We start from the raw sequence: 27,550 nt of genomic DNA on the forward strand, positions 1-27,550 counted from the left end.
TCCTTGTTTCAGATTTACGCACTACGTATTTATTGCTACTTTGAGGCAGGCTGACAACTGATGTTCAGACTCGAGGACATAAATTTGCCATTTGCCCCAGATGAAGCCTGGGCCCAGGACTGGCTGTTCCTGTTCCACACGGATCCTCTGTGCACCTTTCCATTTCAAAGGAATTAAGTAACCATTCACCTGACACGTACATCAGCCACACTTGACATCCCTTTGTGCTGTCAGAGGCTGCCAGAAATCTTAATTGGGTAACTGCAGCAATCTGTTTGTACATCTCCTACACATGCGACAACAACCTCCCTCACAAGGAGCCGCAGAGCCAAGTTTATCCTCCAGAGGCTGAATCTCGGACCTATTTCTGCCACTCCTCGCACTTGTTCTGTGAAGAAGCCCCACGAGAGACTTGCCCTGTGCTGTGTCCGCCCCAGCGGCCTCAGCCGCAATTCCCGGGTCATTCGCGGCGGGAAGGGGACGGGACGGGGCTGCTTTTTCCAGCTGCCCGCGGGGCGCAGCGGGAAGGGCTGACCGGGGCATGCCCTGGGGACACCGGGAAGGGCTCGCACTGCGGCGGGCTGCCGCAGTCGGCTGTGAGGACAGCGATTCACGATCCGCCAGAAGAGCCCGGTGCCGGCGCCGCGGTCCCGGTCCGGTCCCCTCACAGCTCGGCCCCGCCCCTCACACTCAGACCCCGCCTCCTCATTGATTAACCCCGCCTCTTCACCATAGACCACGCCTCCTCCAGCAAAGACCACGCCCCTCACCTCCCGAGCCCGGCCCGGTTGGCGCCGCTCGGCGGTAACGCCGGAAGTGACGTCACGCCCGTGTCCTGGCAACCGTCCCCGCGGTAACGGCGCGCGCGAGGCTCCGGTCGAGGCCTCGCCGCTCCCGGCCCGGCCCCGAGCCCGCGGCCCCCGCCAGGGCCCGGCCCGGCCCCGAGCCCGCGGCCCCCGCCAGGGCCCGGCCCGGCCCGGCCCCGAGCCCGCGGCCCCCGCCAGGGCCCGGCCCGGCCCCGAGCCCGCGGCCCCCGCCAGGGCCCGGCCCGGCCCCAGTCCCGGCGCTGAGGGGCGGCCGGACCCGCTCACCGCCCCCCCGGCATCTGCTGGGCCTTCTCTGGAGAAGTTTTCCCGGGACACAGTTATGGGTGACCAAATCCAGTTCATTGTTGAGAAGCTCAATCAGGAACCCTTCAAGAAGAACTACAATCTGATCTCGTTTGACTCCCTGGAGTCGCTGCAGCTGCTGCAGCTGCTCAGTGATGTTCTGGGGGAGATTGACCCGAAGGTAAGGAGGGCACTCAGAGGTGCTCAGATCTCCTGAGGTGGCTCGACACTGGAATTTGCTTTCATTTAGGTCTGGCTCAGTATAATCCTGCGGCGTGTTTGTTTCACCAAAGGAAGCTTGTATGAATCTTCCAGGAAATAAATGTGCCTGGCAAGAATCCTTCCTCCCTATACGTCTGAGCGCTCTTGGCAAAGCAGCAAATGTTTCTTGGGGCAGGGCGGCAGCATCCCTGTTCCCCAGAGGCTGATGACGATGTTTTTCCTGTGAAATTAAGGATACAGATCTTGGTTCATCCTGACAATCAAAGTGTTCAGTCAAAGTCAGGCTGTGTCTTGCACACACCCAGGGCAGCAGCTGATCAAGAACTGAACCTCACAAGTGTGCTGTTGCAATGGAAATCATATCCCTCTCCTCGGAGGCTGCCAAAAGTGTGTGTGAGATGAGAAGGGACCATTCATTCACCTGGGGTGTGGATACCTGTGCCTTGGAGTGCCAGGATATCCAGCTACCTGGGAGCATGTGGTCAGTGTGACTGCACAGATGAGATCCCACGAGCAGGGAGAAGGCAGCGCTGGAGTAAATTGACCTGAATACTCACGTTGCAGGAAAATCCATTAGAAGAGAATTGAAGTTTGGTGATTTAAGGGATGTTCTGTACAGAGCATCTTCACTATCATCTGGTAAATTAATAAATCAATTCTTTCAGTGTTGCCAAAGAATTAACATCACTTGGACAAACAAGTTTATAAAAGTAATTGATTATAGTAAATAATACAGTGTTATCCTAATAATTAGTAATTAATTCTTAAATAGATTGTTTTATAATGGTTACAATAATTTTTACTATATGAATAATAATAAAGAATAAATACTTATTTAATTTAAAAACCCGTTTAGCATGCTGTCGACATTAGAGAGGAGCTGCCGGAACAAACAGCTAAAAGGATGCTGAATCTCCTTGGAATCCTCAAATACAAACCTCCAGGGACCGTGTCAGACCTGTGAGTACCTTCTTGCCTACGAATCATGTTAAAACATCTTTTTTAGGTTATGTGGTACTGACCTTTAGCTCAGGTGAGCACTGCTCCAACGTCCCCATGGATGTTGGGATGGGATTCCAGGTGTGGCTGCAGGTGGGCACTGTTCTCATGTCCCCATGGATGTTTTGGGGTCCCATTAGGGCGCTGTTCCCGTGTCCCTGTGGATGTTTTGGGGTCCCATTAGGGCGCTGTTCCCGTGTCCCTGTGGATGTTCTGGGGTCCCAGGTGTGGCTCCAGGTGCCCGCACCTGCGCAGGTGCAGTGGCGGCTCCGGCCGGCAGAGGGCGCCGCACGCCCGGCCCGGCCCGGTCCCGTCTCACCTGTGCCAGGTGATCCCAAATCCCTTTCTCTATGCTCCTTCTGCTCTGCCGGCATCGCTCAAGGCTGTCACAGGAAACGAGGAGTTGTCGCTGCTGGATTTATCCTATTACAAGGTTTTTATCTGACTCGAGGTAGAAGAATTTGGAGCTTAAAGTGCAGACTTCCAGCTCAGAATGGGTTGGGTTGAAGGGGTCTGAAGATCATCCAACCTGCTGCCATGGGCAGGGACACCTTCCATTATCCCAGGTTGCTCAGAGCTCCATCCAACCTGGCCTTAGACACTTCCAGGGATCCAGGGGCAGCCACAGCTGCTCTGGGCAGCCTGTGCCAGGCTCTCACCACCCTCACAGGGAGGAATTGCCTCCTAATATCTAATCCAATCCTGCCCTCTGTCATTGTGAGGCCATTCCCATTGTCCTGGCATTCAAAGCCTTGGTAAAATGTTCCTCTCCATCTCTATTTTGTGCTTTCTTCATGTTCTGGAATGTGCAAATCCCTCAGCTTTCCCTTGTCCAGGCTAATCAAACCCAAACCTCATCAATGGCGTTTTTTCTTCTAACAGCACTACCAAAACCACTTAGGCAAGTGGAGAAGGGATGTCAAAACATTGCAGACTTTTTGTTCCAAGCCAGCATTCTTTTGTTTGAGATTTATTGGCATTTTCTCCTGGTTGGTTCCATGCAGGAGCGCTTTTCGCCAAGGGCTGGTTACTGGAAGCAAAGCTGTAATTCATCCTGTCTTACATTGGCTTCTTCAGAGGACCAATGAACTCAGGACAAGAGCTTACCTGGCACGTTTCTTAGTGAAACTGGAAGTGCCAGCAGAGTTCCTACAGGATGATACTGTGGCTGACTTCAACAAACAGGTACCATTTCTCACGAATGCCAACATTTCACCTTAATTAAAGTGCCAGTGGGAGGAGGGATAAATGAATCAGGGAGTTAATGCTGGCATACATGTTCAAGTGAGTTATGTTAAAAGCTTGTTGGAATCAAGGATAAGCAAAGATTCATAATAAAAGTTGATGTCTTGACCACTTTTCTTCCAATAACCCTGAAATTATGTATTAATAAGTAGCATTGAATTAAAAGGCTTTAAGCCCATTAAGCACTGGGTGCCAAATAATGTTCAGAGCCATGTTGGCTTAGACAGACTTTTAGTTCTTAATTTTTGAACAGCTCTGGGGGTTTTTTTCTATGAAATATGACCTGGATATTTTTAACTTTATAAAATTACCACTTCAAACAGAAAATATTATGACCAAAAGTCGATGTCTCCTAATTGTCCATTGATTGTATTTTTATCATGATAGTCCTTTGATAATATTTGATGCCTAATATTTGTATGAGCCTTACTCCACTTTTGCTTTAACCATTTATTTTTTGTGAATAAAGAAAAGATTTCTCTTTCCTTCTGCTGACATTCCTACTTATTATGTTCCCACGTCTTTTGTGAGCATTAGATGTTGATTTTAGATAGTCAGACTTGGTGGGTTTGAAATGTAAAACTTGAAGTGAACCAAAGTTTTGGGTTTATTATCTGAGGTACATATTTACCTAATTTTTTTCCAGTTTTCTGTGCCTTTTGTTCTGTAAAACCACTGTGGGTTTGAGTGTTTGTAAGAGGTAACTTGATCTGTTAACTCTGCACCAGCAAAGCTGAACAGTCTGACTGAGGCTTGACTAAGCCTTTTATTTTTTTGTTACCTCTAACAATATTTGATTTATACCTTGAAATAACTCAGCAGAAGTAGCAGAGAGAGAAAGGAATGCAGATTGTATGTTTTGTTCAGTATATCACAGTCTTAATGTGTATAAATATCCACCTCCATAATTTCCATTACGTAAGATGTATTCCTTTTTGGGATTACAGTAATAGAACCATCTTATTAAACTAATACCCTGCTGATTAATTCAAAACAGAAGCTGGGGTAACAGAATGCCTCACTGCAATATAACATGACAGTGCAAATATTTAGGTACCAATGAATTGAACAATTAGCCTGAATTATTTAGATACAGTCTTGCAATGATGTCTTTTAAGAGAAATTTAAAAAATGAGAGTTTGGACACCATTTAACATCTTATTATGAGTGTGTAGAATCAAGCAAAAATGAACTTTTGTGAATTACTTATAGAAGACAGCAAACCTGCCACCTTCCCAGCTGTGTTGTGATTTAGACATTGGATTGCCTGCAATCTCTAATTTAAGAAATAAGCAACTTCAGGCATTAATCTCGTTGTTCAGGTTTCAGTGTTTTGCTCCTCCCAGGAGATCTCTCTTTCCATATAAGAACCTGGGTCTTTTTTTGGTCATTTGGGTGTGTCCCGTATTTCAGGTGCACGTGGAGCACCCAAAGGGAAAACTGAGAAGCTTTTTTTGTTACAATCCATCAAACTCTGCTCTGCCTTGTTTGAATCCTGCCATTGGCCTTGAAATTTCATGTTCCAATGAGGAAAAATCTTATGGAGCTCCTCTTTTGACAGAGATAGAGACACACAAAGGAGAACTCTTGGACACCAGCAGTGGGAATGCAGTTGCTCAGAGACCACCTGCTCATTGTCATTTTTGTTAAAGGACTTCCAGAGTGCATGAGGGGTATCATGGAAGGCAGTTGGGTTTTACTCTTGCATTTTCTAACTTGTTCCTCCTCGTCCAGCCTGTGTACTCCTTGTCACACCTTTATTTGCCACTTAATCCAGCTCTTTTTGATTTTATCTTCTTCTCCTTAGTAATTTTATTGCTATTTTTTAAATTCCCTCCAGCTTGTCAATGTGTGCTTGATGCTGAAAGAACCAGAACTGAGCAGAGCACTCTGGATGCTGGGTTTTATAGAATGGAGTTGCTGCTTCACTGCTCAAGGCTTTGATGCCTTTGTTTGAACTGGCCTTTGCTGTTGCCATTTGGTATTCACCTTTCATATCAACTTTCCAGGAAGTAAAAAAATGACTTGGTACTCCCCTTTTAGATTTTCCCATCTCATTGAAGGGTTGTTTCTGTGGAGATTATCTTTCCTTATACCTCAGCTCATGTTTCTCCGAGTTGAATCTAAATTTGTTTCCTCTCCATATTTCTAAACTCTTGCTGTCCCCTGTTATTTCTCTACCCACACAGACTTTCACACTGCCTCTCAGTTTAAGATTCCTGGTGGGCAAAGTACTGGTGTGGAAGTAGCACACTGTCTCCTTGTCTCTGAGTGCTGAGCTGCATCTATCAATCTCTGGGATGTTCTGAGGGTTATGCAACGTGCCACAGCCATTTCTCACGTGTTCACTTAGTCCTGCTCTTGGGCCACTCTGGAAACTGAAGCTCCACTGCTTCCATCCAAAAGTGTTGTTAGAGCCAACTCTTCCTTTTGGGGCTGATACATTTCTCTATGTGGTGTACACAGATGTATAGTAAGGGGGAGAATAAGTTGTTAATTTGTCCTTCTTGGTTGACGTCCTCCTGTTCTGCAAATACACTGTGTATTACAAAAGGTGAAAATACTGGGGAAATTGTGAAGTTCTGATTGTCTCTTGAAATGGAAGATAATGCACTGTGATTTTTTTATTTATGCTTTATAAGTTGACAGGCTTTTGCAATGAGAAAATTCCATTTTATGTTGTTCTCACCATATTTCTATGTCTACATTTACTGTCTTAGTAGTAAACCACTGTGTTGATCTGAAAATCCGTAGACACAGAGCTCATCCTGCACAATTTCCATTTCATTTCACAGTATGAAGAACTCATGGAAGCATTTAAAAACCTACATAAGGAGCACGAGCAGCTCAAAATATCTGGTTTATCAACTGCAGAAATAAGAAGGGTAAACAAACTCCACAATTTTTTATTTAGTTGGGTTTTTTTTTGCACGGCAGTTCCATGTTGGTTCTCTTTGTGGACAATGTGAGGGCCACAGAGGCCAGAGCTGGTGGGCACTGCAGCTGCCTCTTGTCACTGCTCTCTGTTGGCAAACACAAAGTCCTCACTCGTGTTTAGAGCTGAGCTTTCTGGAGCAGATTGGGGAACGAGGCTGCCAAGACTCTGTGCAGCATGATTTCCAAATATTAGAACTCCATTTCCTCTGAGTGCAGACTGATACTGAGCCTTTTGCTTTCCTGATAGTGGGTAATAATTCCAGAGGGTGTTGAATGAATTAAGAGCTTAAGTCAACAGAAAGGATGACCCCACGTGGCTCAAGTGTTAAGTAGAAATATTTGCTCTGTTTCAGCAAAATAATTAGGCTTGTGTACAGCTTTCCAGTGGACACACAGACAAGGCAGGCAAATGTTGAGATAAGGTCTACATTTGGAGAATTCATTTTCTTTTCTCTCAGAACTATCAATCTGTGGAGTCCTGCTGTTGCAAAATAGGACTAAAGGAGAATAATAATAATCAGATACATGTTTCAGCACTAGAAAGTGTTTCTTTTAAGACAGTTCTAATACAAAAAGTGGCAGCAGACATCTCTCATAAGCGACTTCATGCAAATTGGTCTGCCAGGAAGTGGGTAATGCTGGTGACATTAAGAACATATGTCAGACTGCATCAGATGTTGAATTCATGCTGATTCGTTCCTTGGTGGTTTCTGTTTGTTTTTATTTTAGAGAAATCCACCTGCTTTTATTTTAAATGTTCACATTAATACTCAAGGATGCAGATGAAGAATGTTAGCATAAAGAGAGTGGGAACTGTGGGGGAAGTAAGAGAGAAGAGAGATTGGAATCCTGGATGTTTGATCATAGATCAATAAAATTATATCCGCCTCCGTGTATTCAGGGAAGAATTCTGATTTTCATATTAATTTGAAGAGACTTTTGTCCAATTCAATAGACATGGGAAATAAATTAACATTTCTTTATCTGTTTTTCTTGCTTTTTAGGACATCAGTGCAATGGAAGAAGAGAAAGATCAACTGGCCAAAAGAGTAGAGCGTCTCAAGAAGAGGGTAATAAGAGAAGTAACTCCTACATTTCAGTGTCATAATCCTTGGCCTGCAACTCCGATTTTGGAATGCAAACAAGGATTAAGATAAATACACTGTATGTCTAGGAAGGAATCAAGTAACTAATTGACCTACAGGGAATCTCCCCAGGCGTTGATCCAGAGCTTTTAAGAGTCTTGAGTCCAGTCCTTTGCTGTCATTTCTGAGTAGTAACATGTAGGGAAGGGAAGTGCTAAGTGGGCTTGTGAGACATATGATCTCTTTAATGTATTTCTCAGCTATCTGACAGCAACATGCACTATTTATCTGCTTGCTGTAGGTGGAGACAGTACAAAATCATCAACGGATGCTTGAAATAGCAAGACAGCTTCGCTTAGAGAAAGAGAGAGAAGAATCTCTGGCTCAACAGAAACAAGAACAAAAAAGTCAGGTACTGGCATAACAACATACCTGTTAAAATAAAGAGTTGTTGCTGTTTGTTTGGGAATTGTGCATTTTTAAAATACATCAGGAGCAACAGTAGCTGGGAGAGTTTCTCCCAACCCCAGAAAATTAAATCCCATTTAAAAGATCTATGTATATTTTAAGGGAAGAGGCTTGACCCTGCAAGTTTTGAACACCACACTGAAGGTACTTGGCTGCCTCAGCTGCCACTGACATCATCCTTTAGCATTCCCAGGAAATGTTCCATGACTTACTGCTGGAGCACCCAAAGGGAACTCTTCATATTTATGATAGTGAGCAAATGTTTCCTTGGTTTGATTTCTATCTTTGTGATCTGCACGAAGATTTCAGGGGCTGAGCAACACAGCAAGTACCTCATCTTTTTCCTGGGTGGAGGCAATATGTATTCAGGAGCAACCTTGGGATTTAGGCCCCTGAATTTGGGAAAAATGATGTCCTGAGAAGCCCTGGGAGCAGCAGTTGATATCCAAGTGTAAGGGTGGGTTTCATTCCTGTCCTGTGTTGTCAAAACAAAAAACTCCAATAGATTCCAGTGCCATTTTGTTACACTGTCTCACCAAATTCTGTAGCCTGAATTTTAACACTATTAAAATGAGAAAACCCCTCAGATTTCTTACACTGCAGCCTTTGGATGTGGGATCAATGGGAATCAGAGGCCTCTCAGGCTGTTGGGTCATTGCCTGAGCCAGAGTAAGATCATGATTAAAATGAATGTGATGTCCAGTTAATTCCAGTTCTTACTACACATCTAAGTCACAAAAATGCAAATCATCTGGGGCTTGTTTGGCAGGAAGCTTTGCAGACTGCTCTTGGGAAGGACAGTGCATTGCTGTGACAACTCAGCTGCATTGCAGGATAAGGAGAGTTATCTGCTGCAATCCTGATTCCTGCTGCCTTTTGTTGTTGTTGTTGTAATGCTCCAGCCACTCGTACTTTTGGTTGAAAATTGTTGGATGAATTTCTGCCATCAGAAAAAATTGGGAGAACAAGAACACTCTTCTCAATTAACAGGAGGGAATATCAAGTAAACCCAGGCCAAGTGTTGAAAATTTGGTCTGGCACATTCCCTCGTGAAACAGAAAATCACCAGACGTTAGAGCTGCCATGTTTTGTGTTTGGGGTTCTTCTGGGGCTCTGTTGGTTTAGTTGTTTGCACATGGATTTCCGAGGAATGACCCTGTGTGTGTCCAATTGTCTCTCCAAAGTTGTTCCATGCAGAGGAGAGGCTGCAGAGGGCCCAGGTCCAGCTGAAGGAGATGCAGCAGGTGGTGGCAGATTCCAAACCAGAAAGTGAGTAGGGTTTTTCCTGTTGCATTCTAGGTTAGTGTGGTGCAAAACTTGCCATAGAATGGTATGTTAATTAAATAAACTACTTCCAAAATTATAAAAGTTGACTACTTCTCAATTTAAATCTGGTAAACCAAGCCATTGTCCTACTCTTTCAAGAACATTTACTATTTCAGTTGCATCACACAACTGCTTTGACAGCTCTTCTGAGTTTAAAGGATTTTTCTCAGTCACCACCTCGTAGCATTGTTATTACTTTATGATTTTACTTTGATTTTTTAATGATTCTCATCTGCCACTGAACCACAAGTGGAACTAAAGGAGTATCTGAACCATCTCACAGGGACTTGCAGTGGATTTTATAACTGTTCCTTTTTTGCAGTAGCTATCAGAGAGTTTATACAGCAAAGCTGTGTCAACAATTCTATTTCAGTTCCTGGGTTTTTTTAAGGCCAATGGAAACTCGATGGGTTCAGTTCACAGAAGCAAAGGTAACATAATAAAAAGCCAGTAAATATGTCATTTAATCATTGAGATGAAAATAAAGTTAACATGTTTAGTTTCCTTATCTTGAATGCTGCTTGCAGGGGAAAAAAACAAAAAGTATTTAGATGTTCCCAATCAAAGCTTGGAGTCATTACTTAAGAAAACTTGTGTTGAAATTTTGCCCAAAGACCTCAGGACTCAGCTTTGTAATTGCTTTCCCCAGTTACAAAAGCACTGCCTGTAGCAGCAATTACAGAATGCCAACTGTGGGGTTTTTTTTTAATAATTGAAGTTAGGTGACCACAGTGCACTGAATAGGTTCCATTTATTTTAAAAGCTTTGTTGGTCTACACAGTAGCACAACTTATTTCATTTTGAAGATTCTCTTTGGCTGCAGTTTGGTACCTCAGCTGCCTCCTGGTTTCACTGTAGCCTTGTCTGCTGACAGTGCAACAGCTGGATTTTCACTGGGAGTCAGATCCTTCCCTTTAAAGGAAACTTCTTGCATTTTTAATTCTTCAGGTGTTTTTACTTCCTGAGCAAGATAAATGTTCAGAGTTGTTGCTAATGAGCAGAAGCTTTGTTGTTTGTCTTACGGATTTGATTACTTCACTTTATAATTAATTTTATATTTAAAGAAATGTAAAGGAACTGTGTAAGGAATGCAGCTAGCACATATTCATGAGGATCATCAGCTTGCAATTAGCATCAGCTGGCTTGAGCTGTGCCAGGAGAATACACCCTGTGGTTGGTAGGATTTTAACTCTGAGAAACATCATATTTAGAAGACTTTGTATTGTATCATTAATTGTTGTGAGCTGCTGCAAAACAGCTGGAAGTGATGCTGCTGGTTCACAGAACACTCCTTCCCTGTTTATTAACTTCACTCCTTTCTTGTTTATTAATTTCAGTCCTTCCCTGTTTATTAACTTCAATCTTCCCTTCTTTAACAACTTCAGTACTACTCAGGATATTGTTTACCCAGAGAGGGATTTGCTGCTGGTAGCTCTATGTAACATGAATTTTCATATTCTGCAGGGTTTTTTGGTGGTGTTTGTTGTATTGAATATGAACAGGATTTTTATTAACACTGGCCTCTGGTCTGAATAACCACAACCCAGCTCACAATTACTCTGCAAGATTGACATAATTTTCCTTTGAGTATCTCTGCTGCATGAAGAGAAATTGATAAAATGAAGAAACAAACCAAATCACTGAATTCTTGGTCTCTGTCCATTTTCCAGCACATTACTGGTTACTTTATTGGCAGAATTATGAAGAAGTGAATGAGTAGCTTGAAAATACTGATTAAAAGAATGTGTTGAAACGATTTGTTGATGAACAGCAAAATGTGTAATTTATAAACTTCATTAAGTTAATATGGAGGAATAGATTTAGAACACTGAGAACTTCAAAGATACTCGTCAAAGAGGAATTGCTTTGTACAGATGCCCATTTCATTTCATTCTTGATGAAAACCAGAAATTTAGGATCCTATTACTTAAATATTCCATTTACTATATAAAAAAATTTTTTTTCCCTTCCACACAATGATCTTTTCCTAAAATTCAAAGTTTAAATGATCTTGTCCACCACTGCAGACCACATTAAAATTAAAGTTATAGAAGTATTTAGTAAAGGAGACAGGCTTAAGTGGAACTTTATTTCATCTTCAAATGACTTGATTTATTAAAGTCACTGTCAATTGATGCAAGGTCATGGTAAAGCACTTTTAAGATAATTTGATATCTATGATGAGAATACAAATCTGGTTGGTGAGATTGATGGTGTTGCTGTAGTTGATTTTTTTAAGGTCATTAACTCTTCTACCCCATTTTGAACAAACAAGGCAGCAAAAATTCCATGTGGTCTCTGTTAAAAGGATTAAAAGGAGTTTAGTGGAAGGTTTAGAGAAAAGGAATGGGAGTTTGGCTTTTCTTTGGTTGGTATTTACACCAGATTCCTGAAGGAAAACAGCAGATGATCACTGGTGAAATTAAAATAGGGAAATGGCTGAATAACTAGGAGAATGTTGATTCCAAGTGACCGTAATCACTTGGGACACCAAGCCCGTGCCAGCAGTATTTATTTTAAGGAATAGCCAAATTCCAGGCTGTTCCTCCAGGAATAATGTATATGCAGTGTATTTATGGCATGTGGGGCTCTTTCCTAAGAAGTGTCTGAGAAGAATTTGTGGGTCAGGGGTGGGAATGGGAGAGCTGGAACTCCCACTGCCATAGATGAGGTGCCTTCCCTGCTTCTATTTCTGGGAGAAAATGCCAGAGGAGAGTTTCTTTGCCTCTGGCTTTGGCTCTGGCACATCCAGCCCCGGGCCAATTCAACATTCAAGAAGAGCACTGAAAGGTCAGAGAGGTTTCAAAGAGCTCTAATCATAATTATGAAGATGGAAAGCAGAACTTAGAATCACAGATTTAGGAAGCTTTTTGGTTTTTCAAGGATAGATGGAAGGGATGATTGATCTGCCAGGGCTTGCATGTCCCAGGCCTCTGTTTAAGAGAGGGAAAGTGGAAGTGGTGTTCTTGGAAGCTGTGGAGGAAATCATTCCAGCCCTCTCTTTGTGGCTGCAGAAAGGGAAGGATTTGATGCTGGAAGTCTGTTCTAGACCTGATCTTGGCCTTCTCGTGTGATATTAAACAAATTCTTGGCAGAGTCTATGAGATAAGTGTCCCTCTCTCTTTTTCCCCCCTTTTAAAAACTGAATTCCTGTTGCAAATGGTTCTGGTCCAGGATGCCCAGTTGGCAGCCTGTAGAGGGAAAAGCAGTCAGATTCTGAGCACAAGGTTAATCAAGTTTTAGCTCCATTAACAAAATTATGCAGAGAAAATTGCCTCTCTTCTACATGACTGAGCAAGCACGACTAAACTCTTTTCTCCCATCCCTCTCTTTATAATAATAATAAAAAAAATTTGAATGGAAAACATGAGGAGTTGCTCTGAATAGCTCTCCCCATGTAAATACGTGGTTGGCAGGAGCTTTGCTAAAATAACCTGAGGGCACAGAGCCAGATTTCTGTGCCGCTTACGTGTGTAGATTTTGTAACCATAAGTCAATGTTGAAACATTAAAAACAGAATTTATATGTGTAATGGAAAGATCTGAAGTATGCTGGCCTTTTTTCCTCTCTAGCCTGGGAATTTGCAAAAGAATGTTTTTCGCTGAGAAAAACCCCCAAACTAGGAGCTGTCCTGTGTTTTGGTTTTTTAAGGTTCTGTCAAGCAGCAAAAGTAGCTCTTAGGTAGTTACTTCTCCATGTGTTGAGTTGTATAGGAGGAAAAATATATCCAGTTTATTCAGGAAAGAAATTATATTACTCATGAGGGATGGTGACATCGTGTCTTTCCCCATCATGAAATCAAGTTTTAACTCGTTTTGTTGCTCCATTGGGACTCAGAACCACTCAGGGGGTAACAGGACTTGGTAGCAGCTCTGAGGTTATTTGAGAAATAAATCAGATTGTGATCAAGGTTATACTCCATGAAGTCAAAAGGTCTCTGCTCTTATCAAAGCTCTTGTGGTTCTTTGCTAAGATATCTACAACAAATCATTTAAGCATGTACATTTTTATCAGAAAACTGGAGTAGCACAAGAAATGGAGTATAGGTTATATATGCAGGATTCTTTGCTGCTAAAAACCTCAAGAAATTGATTTAATTAAAATATTAATATTTCATATCAGAATAATGTAATTAATATCACATCGATTTCCACACCAAAGATCTTGGTTATGAATATCAGATTGGCAGTGGTGTTGCAGTCAGTTCTGAGGTGATAATTCAGGGTATGTGGGAAGCAGCTTTGCTCCGTTTGCAGAGGTGGGAGATTTCTAGTGAGACATTAAAATGTGGTCCCTCCTGCCCAGCCCTGTCGTGGGCTGAGGAAGATTGGAATTGAGTTCTTCTGGAGGAAAGAAGTGGGAAATCTCTCCCAGTAGGTCCCAGTGTGTTTCCCAGGGTGCGGCTGCAGTGCCAAGTCAATGATGGCTGTTCCACAGGCAGAGTCACTCCACTTCCCACTGCAAAACCCGTCTGGGGGCTGTTTGTTTTGATAAATGACCCCTCCACAGAGGGGAAAAGGTCCTGTGGTAGTGTTGCTTTCCATAAACACAGAAATCAACAAACTGAGAAAGAGGAATTCCCACTCTTTTTTAGTTTGTGTTGACTCGGCTTCGTTGGCAGTGCTGCTTTCCCCAGGGCCTGTTTTTTCTCCCAGTTCTTGAGGTTTTCTCAAGAGCTGATGGCTTGTTTCCCTTCTGGCAGCTTTCCTGTCAGAGTGGGCTGGGAGCAGGGCTCAGGAGGAGCTCTCAGGACACTGATTTAGAGGTAAATAGCAGCAGAAAAACGGGGGCCCCTTTTCCTGGGCTCTTTCACTTTGTTCTGACCTTTCCCTTTGGCAGTCAGGCTTCTTAGCCTGAGAACCAAAAGCTGTTTTCATCTACATCCTTTCCCTTCTCTGTTTCAGCAGCATCAGCTGCACTTTTGTGTCTCTGTGCTCAACCTCTCTCTGCTTGTGCAGTAAATGAAAGAGATGGAGATTGTGAACTTCTTGTTTTCCTTGGCATTTCATCACAATTCCATCTTCTCCCTAATATGGAGAGAACCAAAATCCCAACCATAGCAAGTTGTTTGTAAATGAAAAAGAGCCCTGAATCACCTAGATCATGAAAAATACCCTGAAATACCCATTCCCACTCTCATCTGACGTGCAGCTTCCAAATCTTGTAGTCCTTGGCACGGTTGTCTCTGAGGAATTATTGCACTGAGCTGCCTGTTGTCAGTGGAGACTGTGCAGTGTAATTTAAATAGATGTTTCCTTTTATTCTGTTGCATTTTTCTATCTGTGAATTGTTCTTATCTGCACCTACTTGGGTTTATTTATAAATGATCTGTTAAGGAGCCTGAATTACTGTGCTTAGAAAGAGCCAAGTGCTCCTAAGCCTGGTGAGGTGTAGGTGCATCAGGCTGGTGTCCAGCAAAGTATAAATGGGGTTGCTTTTTTCTATTGGATTGTTATTTTCTGCCTTCTCAGTCTATAAACTGTCCTGAGATTAAATGTTTGTTCTTTCAAGAAGAAATCTTTACAGGGAGGCAATCTGTGTTCCAGCAATGGAAAGGACCCTTAAAGTGGGCATACATTAAACTTTGCCCATTTAAAGGCCTTATTAAATGCCAGGCAGGGAAAAAAAAAAAAAAAAAAAAAAGTTTTAATTTAAGCATGAATCTCCAAGGATATAATAAATCTATCAATAAACTAGGCCAAATTAAGATTTTTCTACAGATAAAGGTTCAATGGTTGTTTATATCAGTGGTGTGTGTTGAATTCTGTATCTGATTCAGCTGGAGTTTCATGTGAGATGGTGTTTATTTGTTATTAATGAGAAGAATCTTTCAAGGAGCTGATAGTTACATGTTAGAGATAGAGGTGCATAATAAATCTTCTTATATTGTTTAAGATCCAGATTAAAAATTTAAATCAAGTAACTCCCCCTTTCTCTGAGCACTGAAAAGAAGACTCAAATGTTATGCTGTTGTTATTGTAATCAGCTGCTAAATACTTTAATGTGTTGGGGAAATCAAACTTAATTATCTGCTACGTTGCTTTTATAGACACTGATTTAATTTGTTTTTAAGGTTTAATGAAGAAACTAGAAGAGGAGATAAATTTCAATTCCTACCTGGTAACTGAAAAAATACCCGGAGAGATAGAAAGTAAAAAGACTTCAGTGTATTACTTAGAAAAGGTGGTTGCAGAGCCAGCCATGACTCAAGCTGATCTCACTGCACTGCAAAGTGAGGTGAGGGACCAAGGTCACACTTCATTTGTGTTCTGTAGCATGGTCTGAGCTTCCTGGGCTCTGCAGTGTTCTTATGCTTCATATCCTAGGGAAAATGTTCCATTCCCAGAGCAGCGTCCCCTCAGTTGTAAAGCCAAAGGGGTCTCAATCTCTCTGATCAGAGTTTTTTTAAATACCCACAAAAGAGACACGAATAAACCAACCCCAAACCCAAACATAGCCTTAGGAGCAATTGAGGAAATGGTGTTAATTCACCACTAGAAGGCTGATTTTAGTTCTCTTCAGATTTCATTTGTTTGAAACTCTCCCTGCCATCGAGGGGGTTTATGCCAACACATCCAGAGCTTCTGGAGGGAACAGCTTTCCCTGAGGGATGTATCCTCACAAGATGATGCCTTAATCCATGTGCAATGGCTTAGAACTCCTCAGTGTTTGGAAGAGCCTTGCATTGTTTGGTTTAGTTTTTAAGACCAAAGAAAATTTGGGCATCAAATACTTGATTTGCCTTTCCAGGATTTTTCATAAATTAAAAGCAAATAGTCTTAGAAAAACCTTTAATTGTCAGATATATCCAGAACGTGCAGAGGGGTTTGTTGCCACAGAAGTACATCTATATATTAACTCCATGAAGTTTTCTTATTTGCATAATCCTAAATAAAATATTAAATATGAAATATTATGTCCTCAATAAATAGAAGAATTTAGAGGAATGCTAATTATTAGTATTTCTATTGATGACAATGAGGAAGATTTACACCAACGTTAAGAGGGAAGAAGAGCAGTCCTACATCCTAAATGTCTTCTCTTACCAGTTTAATCCCCCTGGGATTTCCAGCTGAGGCTTTGCCATGAAATAGAGATCATGAGGAAACAGAGTATCCATCTTAAGGGATGACAGCATTAATAAATGGCAGATTAGGGCTGAAATAATAAACCAGCTCTGTGATTCAGCCTCTGCTTTCCTAGATTAGTTCCTCTAATCAAAACAATATTTGTGGCTGCAGTTATGTCTTTTTGGCATGTTTGAAACCCTGTTTTGCACATTTTTTTCCAAGAGGGTTGTTGAGTTTATCGCAATATTTTAAAAAGCTTTAAGTTATTCCCCTGTTTCTGCATGATGTAACCTTTGATTTGTTTTATTTTGGAAGTATCTTCTTCTTGAAAGATAATAAAAACATGTCATACACTTGGCTGTTATCACAGCATGGCCTTAGGCAGCTTTTCTTCTTTAAAGTTGGCTTTTTATTATGTCAGTGCCTTAAAAAGGAGCTGAACTGCACCAAGCATGTTTCCACCATGCATTTTATAATGTAAAATCCAGGAATTTATTCACAGAAGGGAATTCTTATGCCATTTTCAAATTGAAGCCTGTTCTGGCACTAATAGAACAGAATTCACAGGAGAGTTGGGGTTTTTTTCCTGATGTTAGAGTATTTTTAGTCCTGTTGAACAATTTTTTTGAGATTCTCAGTTTTCCAAGCACATGGATGTTGCTTCCCTTTGAACTTCTCTTAAATGGTTGAATGAAAGGGAATTTTAGTTCATGTAAAAAAAAATGACATTTTTCACTCAATATGTGACAATTTCTTTTTTCTGTACCAACTCACTGCATTTTCTCTGCACATGCACCAGTTTACTTCATTTCCAGGGCCAATGTCATGGTTCTGCCTTATCATAAAGGCACAGAACTGGAAATCCAAAAACAGCCTCTTCCTGGCCAATACTTAATGACTCACAGAGCTTTTTGGGCCTGTTTCTCTGTTTTTTAAAAAAAAGGAACTGGCTGGATTGTAAATCTGGGTTGCAAAGCATTTAATTCTTGGAGAAGACAAAGACACCAAGCTCTATTTGCTTAGTTTTCCACTCTGTCTTGCAGCTAGATGAAGTCAATGCACAAGTGAATCAGCTTATTGAGAAAAGGATGATCACATATGAGCCAACTGATAGTAAATTCTCCATGTTTCGCCAGCAGGTAAGAAGGAACAAAATGTGGTTTAAGCAGAAGCAGGAGAAAAAAAAAATCAGTCATTGGTTGCTTTACATGCTGATTTTTTTCCTTTGATTTATCTAACATCCTCAGTAGAAATACATAATAATGGAGATCAAAAGGAAAATAAAGAGCTGTTGAACATATGTATGTTTAGGGCTGAGTCAAACGTTGCTTTTAGAATGTTTTGACTGCTGTCCTTGCATCACAGCAGTTCTGGAAGGGGCATTTTGCAGGAGCTATTTTGGTAAAGTTCCAGCTGTGGATGGATTCTTATGAGGCAGCATGAGGGCTGCCTGCTGCAGCTCTGTGCCTTGCTTGTGCCTGACCAAATGCCATTTTCCTGCATCTCTTAAGAAGGAATTCTTTGATTCTTTGGCTGTAAAATAATCTTGCTATAAAATAGGCTGTCTGGTCCACTCTTAGTAAATTCCCAAGTTATAAAAAGGATTTATGAACTTGGAGATTTTTTTTTTTTTTTTAAGCAGGAACCTGAGTGATTCCTTTTCCAGGCAACCTGCACCACTGCTGATTTTATGGCAGATCTTCAGCCTGATGCTTATGGTGATGGCTTGAGAAATGAAAAAGGCTTAAGTAAAATGTATCAGTGGGAGGGAAGAAATGGGATAAGATACGTACTGCAGTTCAGCTGCAAATGCAATGGGAAAATAAAAAAATATTTTGGAGAAGATGCTCTTCCTGAGAGAAAATCCTGCTCTGGAATGTGCTGGGACCAAGGAGGAACTCAGGTTGCTGAGGTTGCTGCTGGGAGCTCAGAGCCTGTGGAGCTCTTTGCTTTCCTCTGCCAGGACCTGGGTTCTATTTCACAGAATAATCAGCTCTGTTGTCCCCTGGCTTGTCACCACAGACACCTCGTGCAGCAAAGAGCTGAGCTCCCACCCCAGCACAATTCTGGTGGAGATTTATTTAGGGAGGAAGCTGGTCCTCTCAGCTGAGTGTGAGAAAGCTGCTGTGTTTTGGCTTCATTTTTTTCTAAGTTTTTCCTTTCACTTGAAGAAACCAGCCATGCCTCAAATTCCTGCACCTGCATCTAAATGAATGTGTTGTGTTATTTTGGAGTATTTTTCAACAGGATGCTTTGGCAAGCGAAAAATGCTTTTTTTTTTTTTTAAATCCTTGAACTAATGTATACTTAAGTTACCAAATCTGTTCTGGTCAAAACTCAAGTATTATTAAATATTCAGTCATGTATAAAATATTTTTTAAGTCCTTTATCTTCTAGACTAAGAAAAAAAGAAAAATTAATCTGTAATCTACACTATTTCTGTGCTTTATTGCTTTATTCATCATCCTCTAGCTATTTGCCAAGATTTAGTGGCTCGGTTCTGCTTTAGTGTAACATATTTCTGTAGGTTGGAGTAGGTTGGAGTTATAAAAATCTGTATTATGACATTTGTGAAATCTTGGATAACTTTCCAGTTAAGCCATGTTGGTGTATCTTACATATTCACCAAGAGGGACTAAGCAGAAGAAATGGAGCAGCTAAAATGCCTGCCTTTTTCCTCAATGAAAATGAAAAAATGAGGTGAAAAAAATGTAAATCTAACATGTAAAATATATCAGCTTGAATCTGGGCAAAAAGGCTGTGCTGGAAACCTCATCCATACTGGAGAAAGTTGGGATGCTGCAGCCAACTTCAGTGAGGTTGTGGTTTAACCTGCCGTATGTAATTCATACATTTTATCTAAAAATCATTTTTCTCCTGATTAAACAAGGCAATTTTTACGTTAATGATCTTGCAGGCTTCTATAATGTCCCGGAAAAAAGAAGCCAGGGCAGAAGAGCTTCAGGCTGCCAAGGAAGAGATGTCCAGCCTGGAGAGGCAGAGGGAGCAGAAGAGCAGCCAGGCCCATGGACTGGAAGGCTCTGAAGTCCTGACTGAGGATGAGGTAGGGATTTGTAGCTATTTTCAAATGATTAATTTCTCTGATTCACATTGTGCCTAATCCATTGCAAGGTATACAATACAAGGTGTTAATATTTTCAAATGATTAATTTCTCTCATTGACATTGTGGCTAATCCATTGCAAGGACTCAGTGTTGGGCTGTATTAACATTCCAGCCCAATTAACAGCAATATCATCACAGTGGTATGATGGTGAATAACTAACCATAAAGGTTAATAGGATTATAAATAATATAAAAATTCTGGATGATTATAAAGTGTAATACCAGTGATTATCAGAGATGCAATTAGTCCCGTGGTATTTATTATCCAGAGGAGTTTTTGCTTAAAACTCAAATTTCCCAGACCCTCCAGAAGTTCAGCTGCAGGACCAACTTTGACTGGCCCAGGCACAGTGAGATTTGCAGCTGTTCTTCTCAAAGCAGCTTTTTCTGCATCAGAAGTTTGCAAAGAATAAAGGAGCTGCAGTTTGGTATTGGTTTGTCAGCAAAATAAATTGACTTTTCTTCAGCCAGTGATTTTTCCCAGTTGGGAAGAATCCTGCTAAGGGAACTTACAGGCAGAGTCACTAAACCAAAGAGAATTTTATCTGCATCATTCTCTGACTTAATATCATTCTCTCATTTATTGTCTTTGCACTGCCATCATTTAGCCAGAGGCACACAGTCTTTGCTTGCTTGTTCTTTGTTTCTGTGCTTTTTTTACATACTGCTAAATCCAGGGAACGCCCTTTTTAGAAGGAACTCCCTTCCTAATCCCATAGGATGTGGCTGCTCCACAAAATCAGTTACTTTTAAAGGAGTCTGAAAGTGTGGATGAGGAGTTCAGGTGGGAGTAATGGCACGGAGATGTGGAAAATGAAGATGTTGTACCCTTTCCCTTGGCAGCAATAATAAGGAACCCACTGCATTAGATTCCTCTCCACTCCAAGGTTTTCAGCTCCAGTGGGCACATTGCTGGAGTCTCTGACAAGTTTTTAAGCAAAAACTAAAAGCAGAAAGCTGACAAATTGTGTTTCGTGACATGTGATGGAAAGAAGTGTTTAATTAATCAACAAGAATGTATTACCAAGACAGCAGCATATGTTTTACATTATCTGCACAGGCACTGTAAGGTAAGAAATAATTGTGCCTATTCTTCAGGAGACAAGAAAATGATCCATAGAATTTTGAGGAGAACTCGGTAGGAAGGAAGCCTCAAAACCTTGTAAAAGGCTTAGTAATGAAAAACTCAACTTAATTGTCTGACACAAGGGAGTGGCTCAAGACAGAAAAAGGACAAGATCTGTTTTGGGCATGACCTGCATTCCTTTTGTTCAAATATGTTCTACTTCTGATTTTAAAGTATTTTCAAGTCTTCATTTTGCAGAGTGAAGGATAAATGACTGAGAAACTTGGGAAAGTTGGGAAATTTGGGGAAAAAACTGGCTTAAAATCAGAAGTGTTTGTCTTTTCATGGAAGCATTTCCTGGTTTGTAAAATACTTTCTGCAAGGAAATGTGTACTGGCAAGGAAGCCAATGTATAAATCCATGTCCTGTTCATGTTTATTACTTCCTTAGGTAAAATGCAGTGGTACTCACAGGCACCAGTGCAAAGCAGTATAAAGGGTGTTTCCTGTGCCTAAAGACTAAGAAAGGATTTGAATTCTTGATGATTTTTGATCACTTGTGTTTCAAAGGTCATGGTTTCCTCATCTGGAAGGTGGAGACAGTGATATTTAATTCTTTGTAAATATCTGCTGCCAAAATTGCTGCAGCAGGGCCTTGGTGCTGTGGATTCTGCATCTCCTCTAAGTCCATGGCAAATGCACAGAGCCAGTCCTGCCTCAGAGTGGGGCTGAGATGAGCCAGGGCTGGCAGGGAAGAGGTGATGAAGCAAAAGTGGCATGAGCAGGTTCTCCCTTCCCAGTGGGTTCCTCGCTCCCAGCCAAGCTCCTGCTGCAGGTTTGTTTGGGATATTCTGCTTTAGGATTTGTATTTTCTGGTCCAGTGCTCTGCTGCTCCAGCTTGGAGCCAATAGCAAAGGAAATGGTGATTAATGTGGTGGTGAGTCAGTGCTGCAGTTCATGGGGACAGGAGTTTGTCCATTCAACCTTCACTTCACACTCTGACAGCCAAGAGCTTCCTTACACTTTCCTCTTCCAGTCACACGCTTGACATTTAGGTCCTCCATTTTTAAAAAGGCAGAAAGAGAGGGTTTTAACAAATAGCTTTGATGCCTTAAATTTAAATGGATTTTTTAATCCTATCAAAGCGCTACAGATAAATCAAAGCATTGTTTTCCCCCTATAACCCAGCATTTCTAATCTTTGCTTTGTCTCACTTTGCTCTGCCCTATTACATCCCATGGCACTCTCAAGACTTGGCAATGGAAGAATCAGCACCTTCCTACCTCATGTTTCCAAACCAGCATTTGGATCTCCAGTTGAGGTGCTTTTAGCCCATCATTCACCAAAAGGTCAGGCCTGGCTCAGGTTTTTAGGTGCTGGTGATTTTGCTTTCTTCCATAGTCATGGAAAGCATTCCACTGGGTTTGAGAGGCTGTGCACCTGGATAGAGCTCGGGAGAAACAGCAGGGAAGAACCAATTCACTTACATCAAACACAAAAAGTAGGAATAAATTGTCTGCTTTGGGGATTATGAAGTCCTTTTAAGTACTTCAATCAAAGTGCAGTGAGCAGGGGGCACAGTTGGCAGCTCCTCACTGCAGCTGTCAGATCCTGAAAATTAGGGAATCACATGTTGACACTTGGAATGCTGGATGGTTCAGTTACAAGTGATCCTAGGTAAAGCTGGGATATTTTTAGCCCTTTACACAACCCATTGTGCTTTCCAGAGTTCAGCACAGAGCCCCTGGAAGGCTGGGAGTCATCTCAGAGCTGTGCTGACCTGCAGGAGGGGGAATTAGTCTGGATTTGAGAACAGGGCATGGGAAGTCCTCTCACTTGATCTACAGGTGTGTGAGGTTTGCACATGCATTTGCTTAAGGAGTTTAATCTTTTTTTTCCATGCAATTGCTCATCCATGCCTACCTGCCCCTGGGAAAACAAGGCAGATGTTTCCATTTGCAAATAGAGAAAACAGCCTCAGACCAAAGATCCTGAAAGATCCTGCCACTTTTCCCCAAAAACTGTTGATCCACCTGAATCTGCCAGGTTTTTGCTGTGGGAAGTTCCCTGTCACCTGAACCAAACATATGCAGAGATTCAGGGAAATGTCCCAGAGCTGAGCACTCTCTCAGCACCCCTTTGCCATGGATAAATCCTGGATCTCATTGATCTCTGCATCTTCCCTGAGCACTTAAAATGGGGTTTCAGTATAAATATTTGGATTGATTTGAAGTATTAGTAATGGCTGTTTTAATACTTCTTGCCTGACCAGAAGCAAGCACTCCTGGAAAATGCTAAGGAAGGGTTTTCCTGGCTGAGCTGTGCCATGAGCAGGCTGTAGGATACTTTCATTTTATTAAACTGAGGTTCTACTGCTCTTATCTTTTATAAGCTCGTCCTTCTGTGTCTGAGTTATTAACTCTGTCCAACACTTGCTGTACTAGCTTAAATTTAGAGCCTCTAGGAAAAAAAATGGAAAACCTGTCATCTTCAGGAACTTTTCCTAACTGAATTTTAATACTTTGGACAGTCTGTATCCCATTAATTGGTCTAGTTAGAAATTAAAACATCTGTTCCTCAGTTCTTAATGAAAATAGATATAGTCAGCTAAGATTTTCAGCAATTATTGTGCTTATGCAAATAATTTTCTTAACTAATTTTTTTTTATTTGGAACCTTGTTTAATTATGTGTTTCATAAAAACCCACTTTTTTATGATTAATACTTTGTTTTCTGTAGTACTTTTGTATGAAGAATGTTTTGATTGCAATGAACAATCAAATTGCTGCATTAATCCAGAAAATACCATTTAAAAAGATTTCACTCCGAAGTGAGTGATTTTATCTGGGATTTGTTCTTTGCAGAAAACAAGCTTTATCCATTTTCTCCTTTCATGATAATCTTGGCATAAGAACCTTGTGAAAACTTCTCCTGGGGCAAATGTGAGGTTAAAGGAGATGAGGTGAGGAGCTTGTAGTGAAAAGCCAAGGCTGCATAGAGGAGCTGGGCTCTGGTCCCAGTTCTGACCACAGAGGGCACGTGGTCACCAGGCTGATGTCCTTTCCTGGAGGGGGATGACCTGCCAGGCTCTGGATGCCCCTGGAGAAGCCATTTCAACATCCCTGACTGGATTTTTATTTAGAATTGTTATAGTAATTCCTTCACCAACTGTGGTGAGAGTGAGTCTGGTGATACCAACCTCTTCCAGATTCTAATAAATGAAGAAGCATGAAGCTGGTGCATTGCTGGATTCTTCCAATAAAAATGGAGCATAATCCAGGAAATCTGCCCAGGGATGGTGCCATACCTGTGTTATGTGAGAAATCCAGGTCCTGTTTTCATTCACTGTGTTCCATAATCTGCATTCCATGCTTGTTATGTTACAGTCACCCATAAAAATCGCCAAGTGAAAAGGCAGAATCTTTTCCTGCTTTCTCTTGGATGGTTTTTGTGTCTCCAGGGGCTCTGACTGGGCTGACACAGGCTCCAGGCTGGTTTGCTTCCACTGCTCCCTTAGTGCCAGCACTTGGTTCTTGTCCAGTCATTTAATCTCTGAAGCTGAAATAACTGCTTGTGTTAAATTGCTTGAGAAAGAAAAGCTACTGGTGGACACGGCCTTGACTGGAACATCACTGCACAGGCAGATCCATGGGAATTCCACAGGATGAGCCTGCTGGGTTTGGACACAGGGAGCAGTTGCCTTGGTCTATGGGAAAATGCTGCTGCCCAGAAGTGGATTCCTTTGGTTACTTAACTTGAAAATGCTGTGGCCAAACAATGTTATTTCTCAGTGAACTATTCGAATTATTGAAAAGACCTTTCACCACAGTAAAATGCAGTGGTTTGTGGCATTGATTTCTCATGTACACATGATGTGTATAAAGCCTCAGAAGCAATGCTCACATAGATGAAAACATTAGTATTTTATATTTTCCTTTTAATTTTTGGAAACCTATGGAATGATTCTCAGCTTTTAGGCTGAAGCAACCTAATTTTGCTGTAAGATTCTTACAAGCTGCTGATTTAAGTGGAGTCAAATCTAAGAGTTCCAGCTCAGAACTTGGCCCTGGATCTAAAGGAGCCTTCAGTCAGTGAGATTTTCAGGGGCTAATCTGTGCTGCCCTTGGAGTAAATCAGGTCTTTTGAAGATTTTGCCAAATTATTGATTGATTTTCTACACAGATGATCACTTTCCTACTGCTGTTTATCTCTGATTTACCTTGTTTGCTGCAATAAAAGATGTGTGAAAGGTTACATTTGCTTTGAAAAGCCAGAGGTTGTGCTGACATCCACCTCCTAAAAGGAACAGATTTCAGTTGTCACTCTGAGCAACTTGTAGTTCATTTGGGATGAAATTTGTATTACACAGTCCTAAGTTAATCAACTAATAATAGAACAGTGGTGGAATTGGCTCGTTAATCAACAAGATCCTTTGACTTCCATTGTAAAATACATTATGCTTGGAATACTGAATATGCAAATACCCTACCTCCCACTCGAGCTATTTTCAAGACCTTAAAAGTGAAGAGAATTATAGTTTGCTTTTCATCCTGGGATACACTGACAGAAGATGGCTCAGATTTGATAGCTCTGTGCGGTCACATATTCAGTTTAATCCTTTACCTCATTCTTTATTATATTCCACTGGTCAAATGAAATGTCTCAAGGATCAAGACAGATGACTGTGCTTCCCTTAGATTTTCCTCAGTTGGCTGAGAGATTGTATTTATACTTTTGTAATCACTTGGAAATCACAAAAACCTTGGTATCGTCCAAGCAATTAAAGAAGAAAAAAGAAAAAAGAGAAGTCTTTTGTATTAATGAAGAGGATGTGATTGAACTTGCTGTGAAAAGGAATGAATTTGGTGCTACTGTCTTAAATGTACCAGAGAGTGTGACAGGGGCTCAGGTGACCTTGTGTATCCTTGTCCTGGGTAGTAGCAGGATGTAGGATGTTATCCCAAAGCCTCCCAGAGGCCAATCTGCATAGAGCACATTGAGTAATTTGTGGGTTTGTTCTTTCACCAAAAACGTTTATAGCTTTTGGCTTTAAAAATAGTTCTGGAGCGTAGCAAGAGAGAGGCAGCTTTGGCCTAGATATTGCACAGGATGGCAGATGAACAGGGTTGATTTCATTGTGGGCATTTTGCCCAGAACACTTTTTATAGAACATACAGTTACTCTGGGGGTTCTTAGCCTGTGGTCACATTGGGGGGTTGGATTTATTCTGTAGAAGGGAGAGGGATAATTTAATAAAAAGAAAAATTAATGTAAATTTTGAAATCTAAGGTTTTTTATGTTTGAATTTCAAACCTGTATCAGTGGGAGTGGGATTAATTTTCCTCCTGGGGCTGCCTGGTCTGTGCTCCCTGCACACACTCAACGCCTCCTCATCCAGGAGCATTCTGAAGCCCTGTTCTTACATCATTTACTCTCATAAATTTTATTTTCTTTCCATCTCTGGATCTGAATGCATTTTTTGAGCTGTGACTGGCATTTACCATGTAGCTCTCATGTAAAATCCAAGAATAAGAGCTGAGGTTGCTCAACAGATGGAAAACATTAAAGCACAGAAGAATCCTACCTGTTTGTTTCAAGCCTTGGTAATTGTGTTACAAATTGAGCACTCTCTGGTCCAGCTGTAAATTAGCTAAAGCTGTTAGATTGTAAGGATTTTTATTATTTTACTCAGTCTTTAATAAAAAATATAAATTCTTCATTGCTTTAGATTTTGAGTGAAATAAATACTGCATTTCTCTCTTTCTATGCAAAGACTCTGCTTTTATTTTCCTGGGTTTGAAAACTTAGCCAGCAATATCATCTAGGTCTGCAAGAGTCAGGAAAGAGAACAAGTTTTAACTACTGAGAATATTTAAAAAAAAAAATCTTTTCCCATGTCCTCTTCCCTTCCAATTTTGCTGCTGTCTGTGACCATGTTTTGGTCTGCAGAGCCGGCGCTGTGCCGTGCTGGCCTGGGGCTCTGTTACAAGTGCAAATTACTGTTGCATTAAGTTTTTATTATCCATGACTCCCATAACGTTTTGCGAGGAATATTTACTTTTCCAGCTGTCAAAAGGTGGCAAGCAGAAGGGAGTGATCTCAGGCCTGCAAATGAGTGAGCTGGGACAGAAAGCAGTGGAGCTGCTTCCCTTGATCTCGCTCAGTGAACGAGCGCAGAGCTGAAAATAAATAGACCTTGGGAATCGTGGATTCCAGCCCTGTGTTCGATGTGCAGGACAGAGAGGATAATTACATTTGATGCTGTGCTAAGGCCCTGCTTTGCTGTCAGTGAAGCGAGTCCCTGCTCTCTCTCCCCCCCAGTTCAAGCAGTACGTGAGCAAGCTCCGCAGCAAGAACACGTTTTACAAAAAGAAGCGGCTGGAAATCGCGGAGATCACGGCGGAGTACGGGATCCTGCAGAGGACTGAGGAGCTCCTGAGGCAGCGCCACGAGGCCATTCAGCAGCAGCTGGTAACCTGAGCTTGAGCTGTGCCCTCCCTGCCCTGGGAACAGCCTTAGCATCCCCGGGATGCTGCTGGGATTATTCTAATTCTCACCCTCAGCTCCCGCTGAAGGAGCCACTGGGGTATAAAAGGTATTTTTGTCTGTTAGCTCTGAGGCTGCTGTACTTTGTGTCCATCAGGTCTGGCCTGCAGCTTCTTTTTAGACTGAGGGCCCTGACCTTACTTTTTGAAGTCGATGGTAAATCTGTACAAATGCTGCTTAGGGCAAGGCTGGATGCTTAAATTACTTTTTGGTATCCATAGATGTAGTGAGGGTTTAAAGGATGACCAACAGCAAATAGGATCCAAGTTACTGCTGTAAAATAGATAGGAATAGTATTTAAAGAAAGAGCAGGCAAAAAGGAAACATTCTGACCTCGGAATATTTAGAAGAAAA

At 41.6% G+C, this 27,550-nt stretch overlaps 1 protein-coding gene across 1 annotated transcript in view; it reads left to right on the forward strand.

Annotated features, from left to right (window-relative positions):
• The first annotated feature begins 981 nt into the window (after positions 1–981).
• Positions 982–27,550, forward strand: part of IFT81 (intraflagellar transport 81) — a 36,710-nt gene continuing 10,141 nt past the window's right edge. The window contains exons 1-11 of the mRNA XM_066331703.1: positions 982–1,290; positions 2,188–2,291; positions 3,335–3,515; positions 6,371–6,460; positions 7,517–7,582; positions 7,899–8,009; positions 9,250–9,334; positions 15,465–15,628; positions 17,505–17,600; positions 19,379–19,525; positions 26,972–27,121. Coding sequence (XP_066187800.1) covers positions 1,147–1,290; positions 2,188–2,291; positions 3,335–3,515; positions 6,371–6,460; positions 7,517–7,582; positions 7,899–8,009; positions 9,250–9,334; positions 15,465–15,628; positions 17,505–17,600; positions 19,379–19,525; positions 26,972–27,121 — 1,338 coding nt within the window. The 5' untranslated portion in view covers positions 982–1,146. The remainder of the gene's footprint in view (positions 1,291–2,187; positions 2,292–3,334; positions 3,516–6,370; positions 6,461–7,516; positions 7,583–7,898; positions 8,010–9,249; positions 9,335–15,464; positions 15,629–17,504; positions 17,601–19,378; positions 19,526–26,971; positions 27,122–27,550) is intronic.

This window comes from Sylvia atricapilla, chromosome 17, assembly GCF_009819655.1.
Source record: "Sylvia atricapilla isolate bSylAtr1 chromosome 17, bSylAtr1.pri, whole genome shotgun sequence".
Taxonomy (NCBI): domain Eukaryota; kingdom Metazoa; phylum Chordata; class Aves; order Passeriformes; family Sylviidae; genus Sylvia; species Sylvia atricapilla.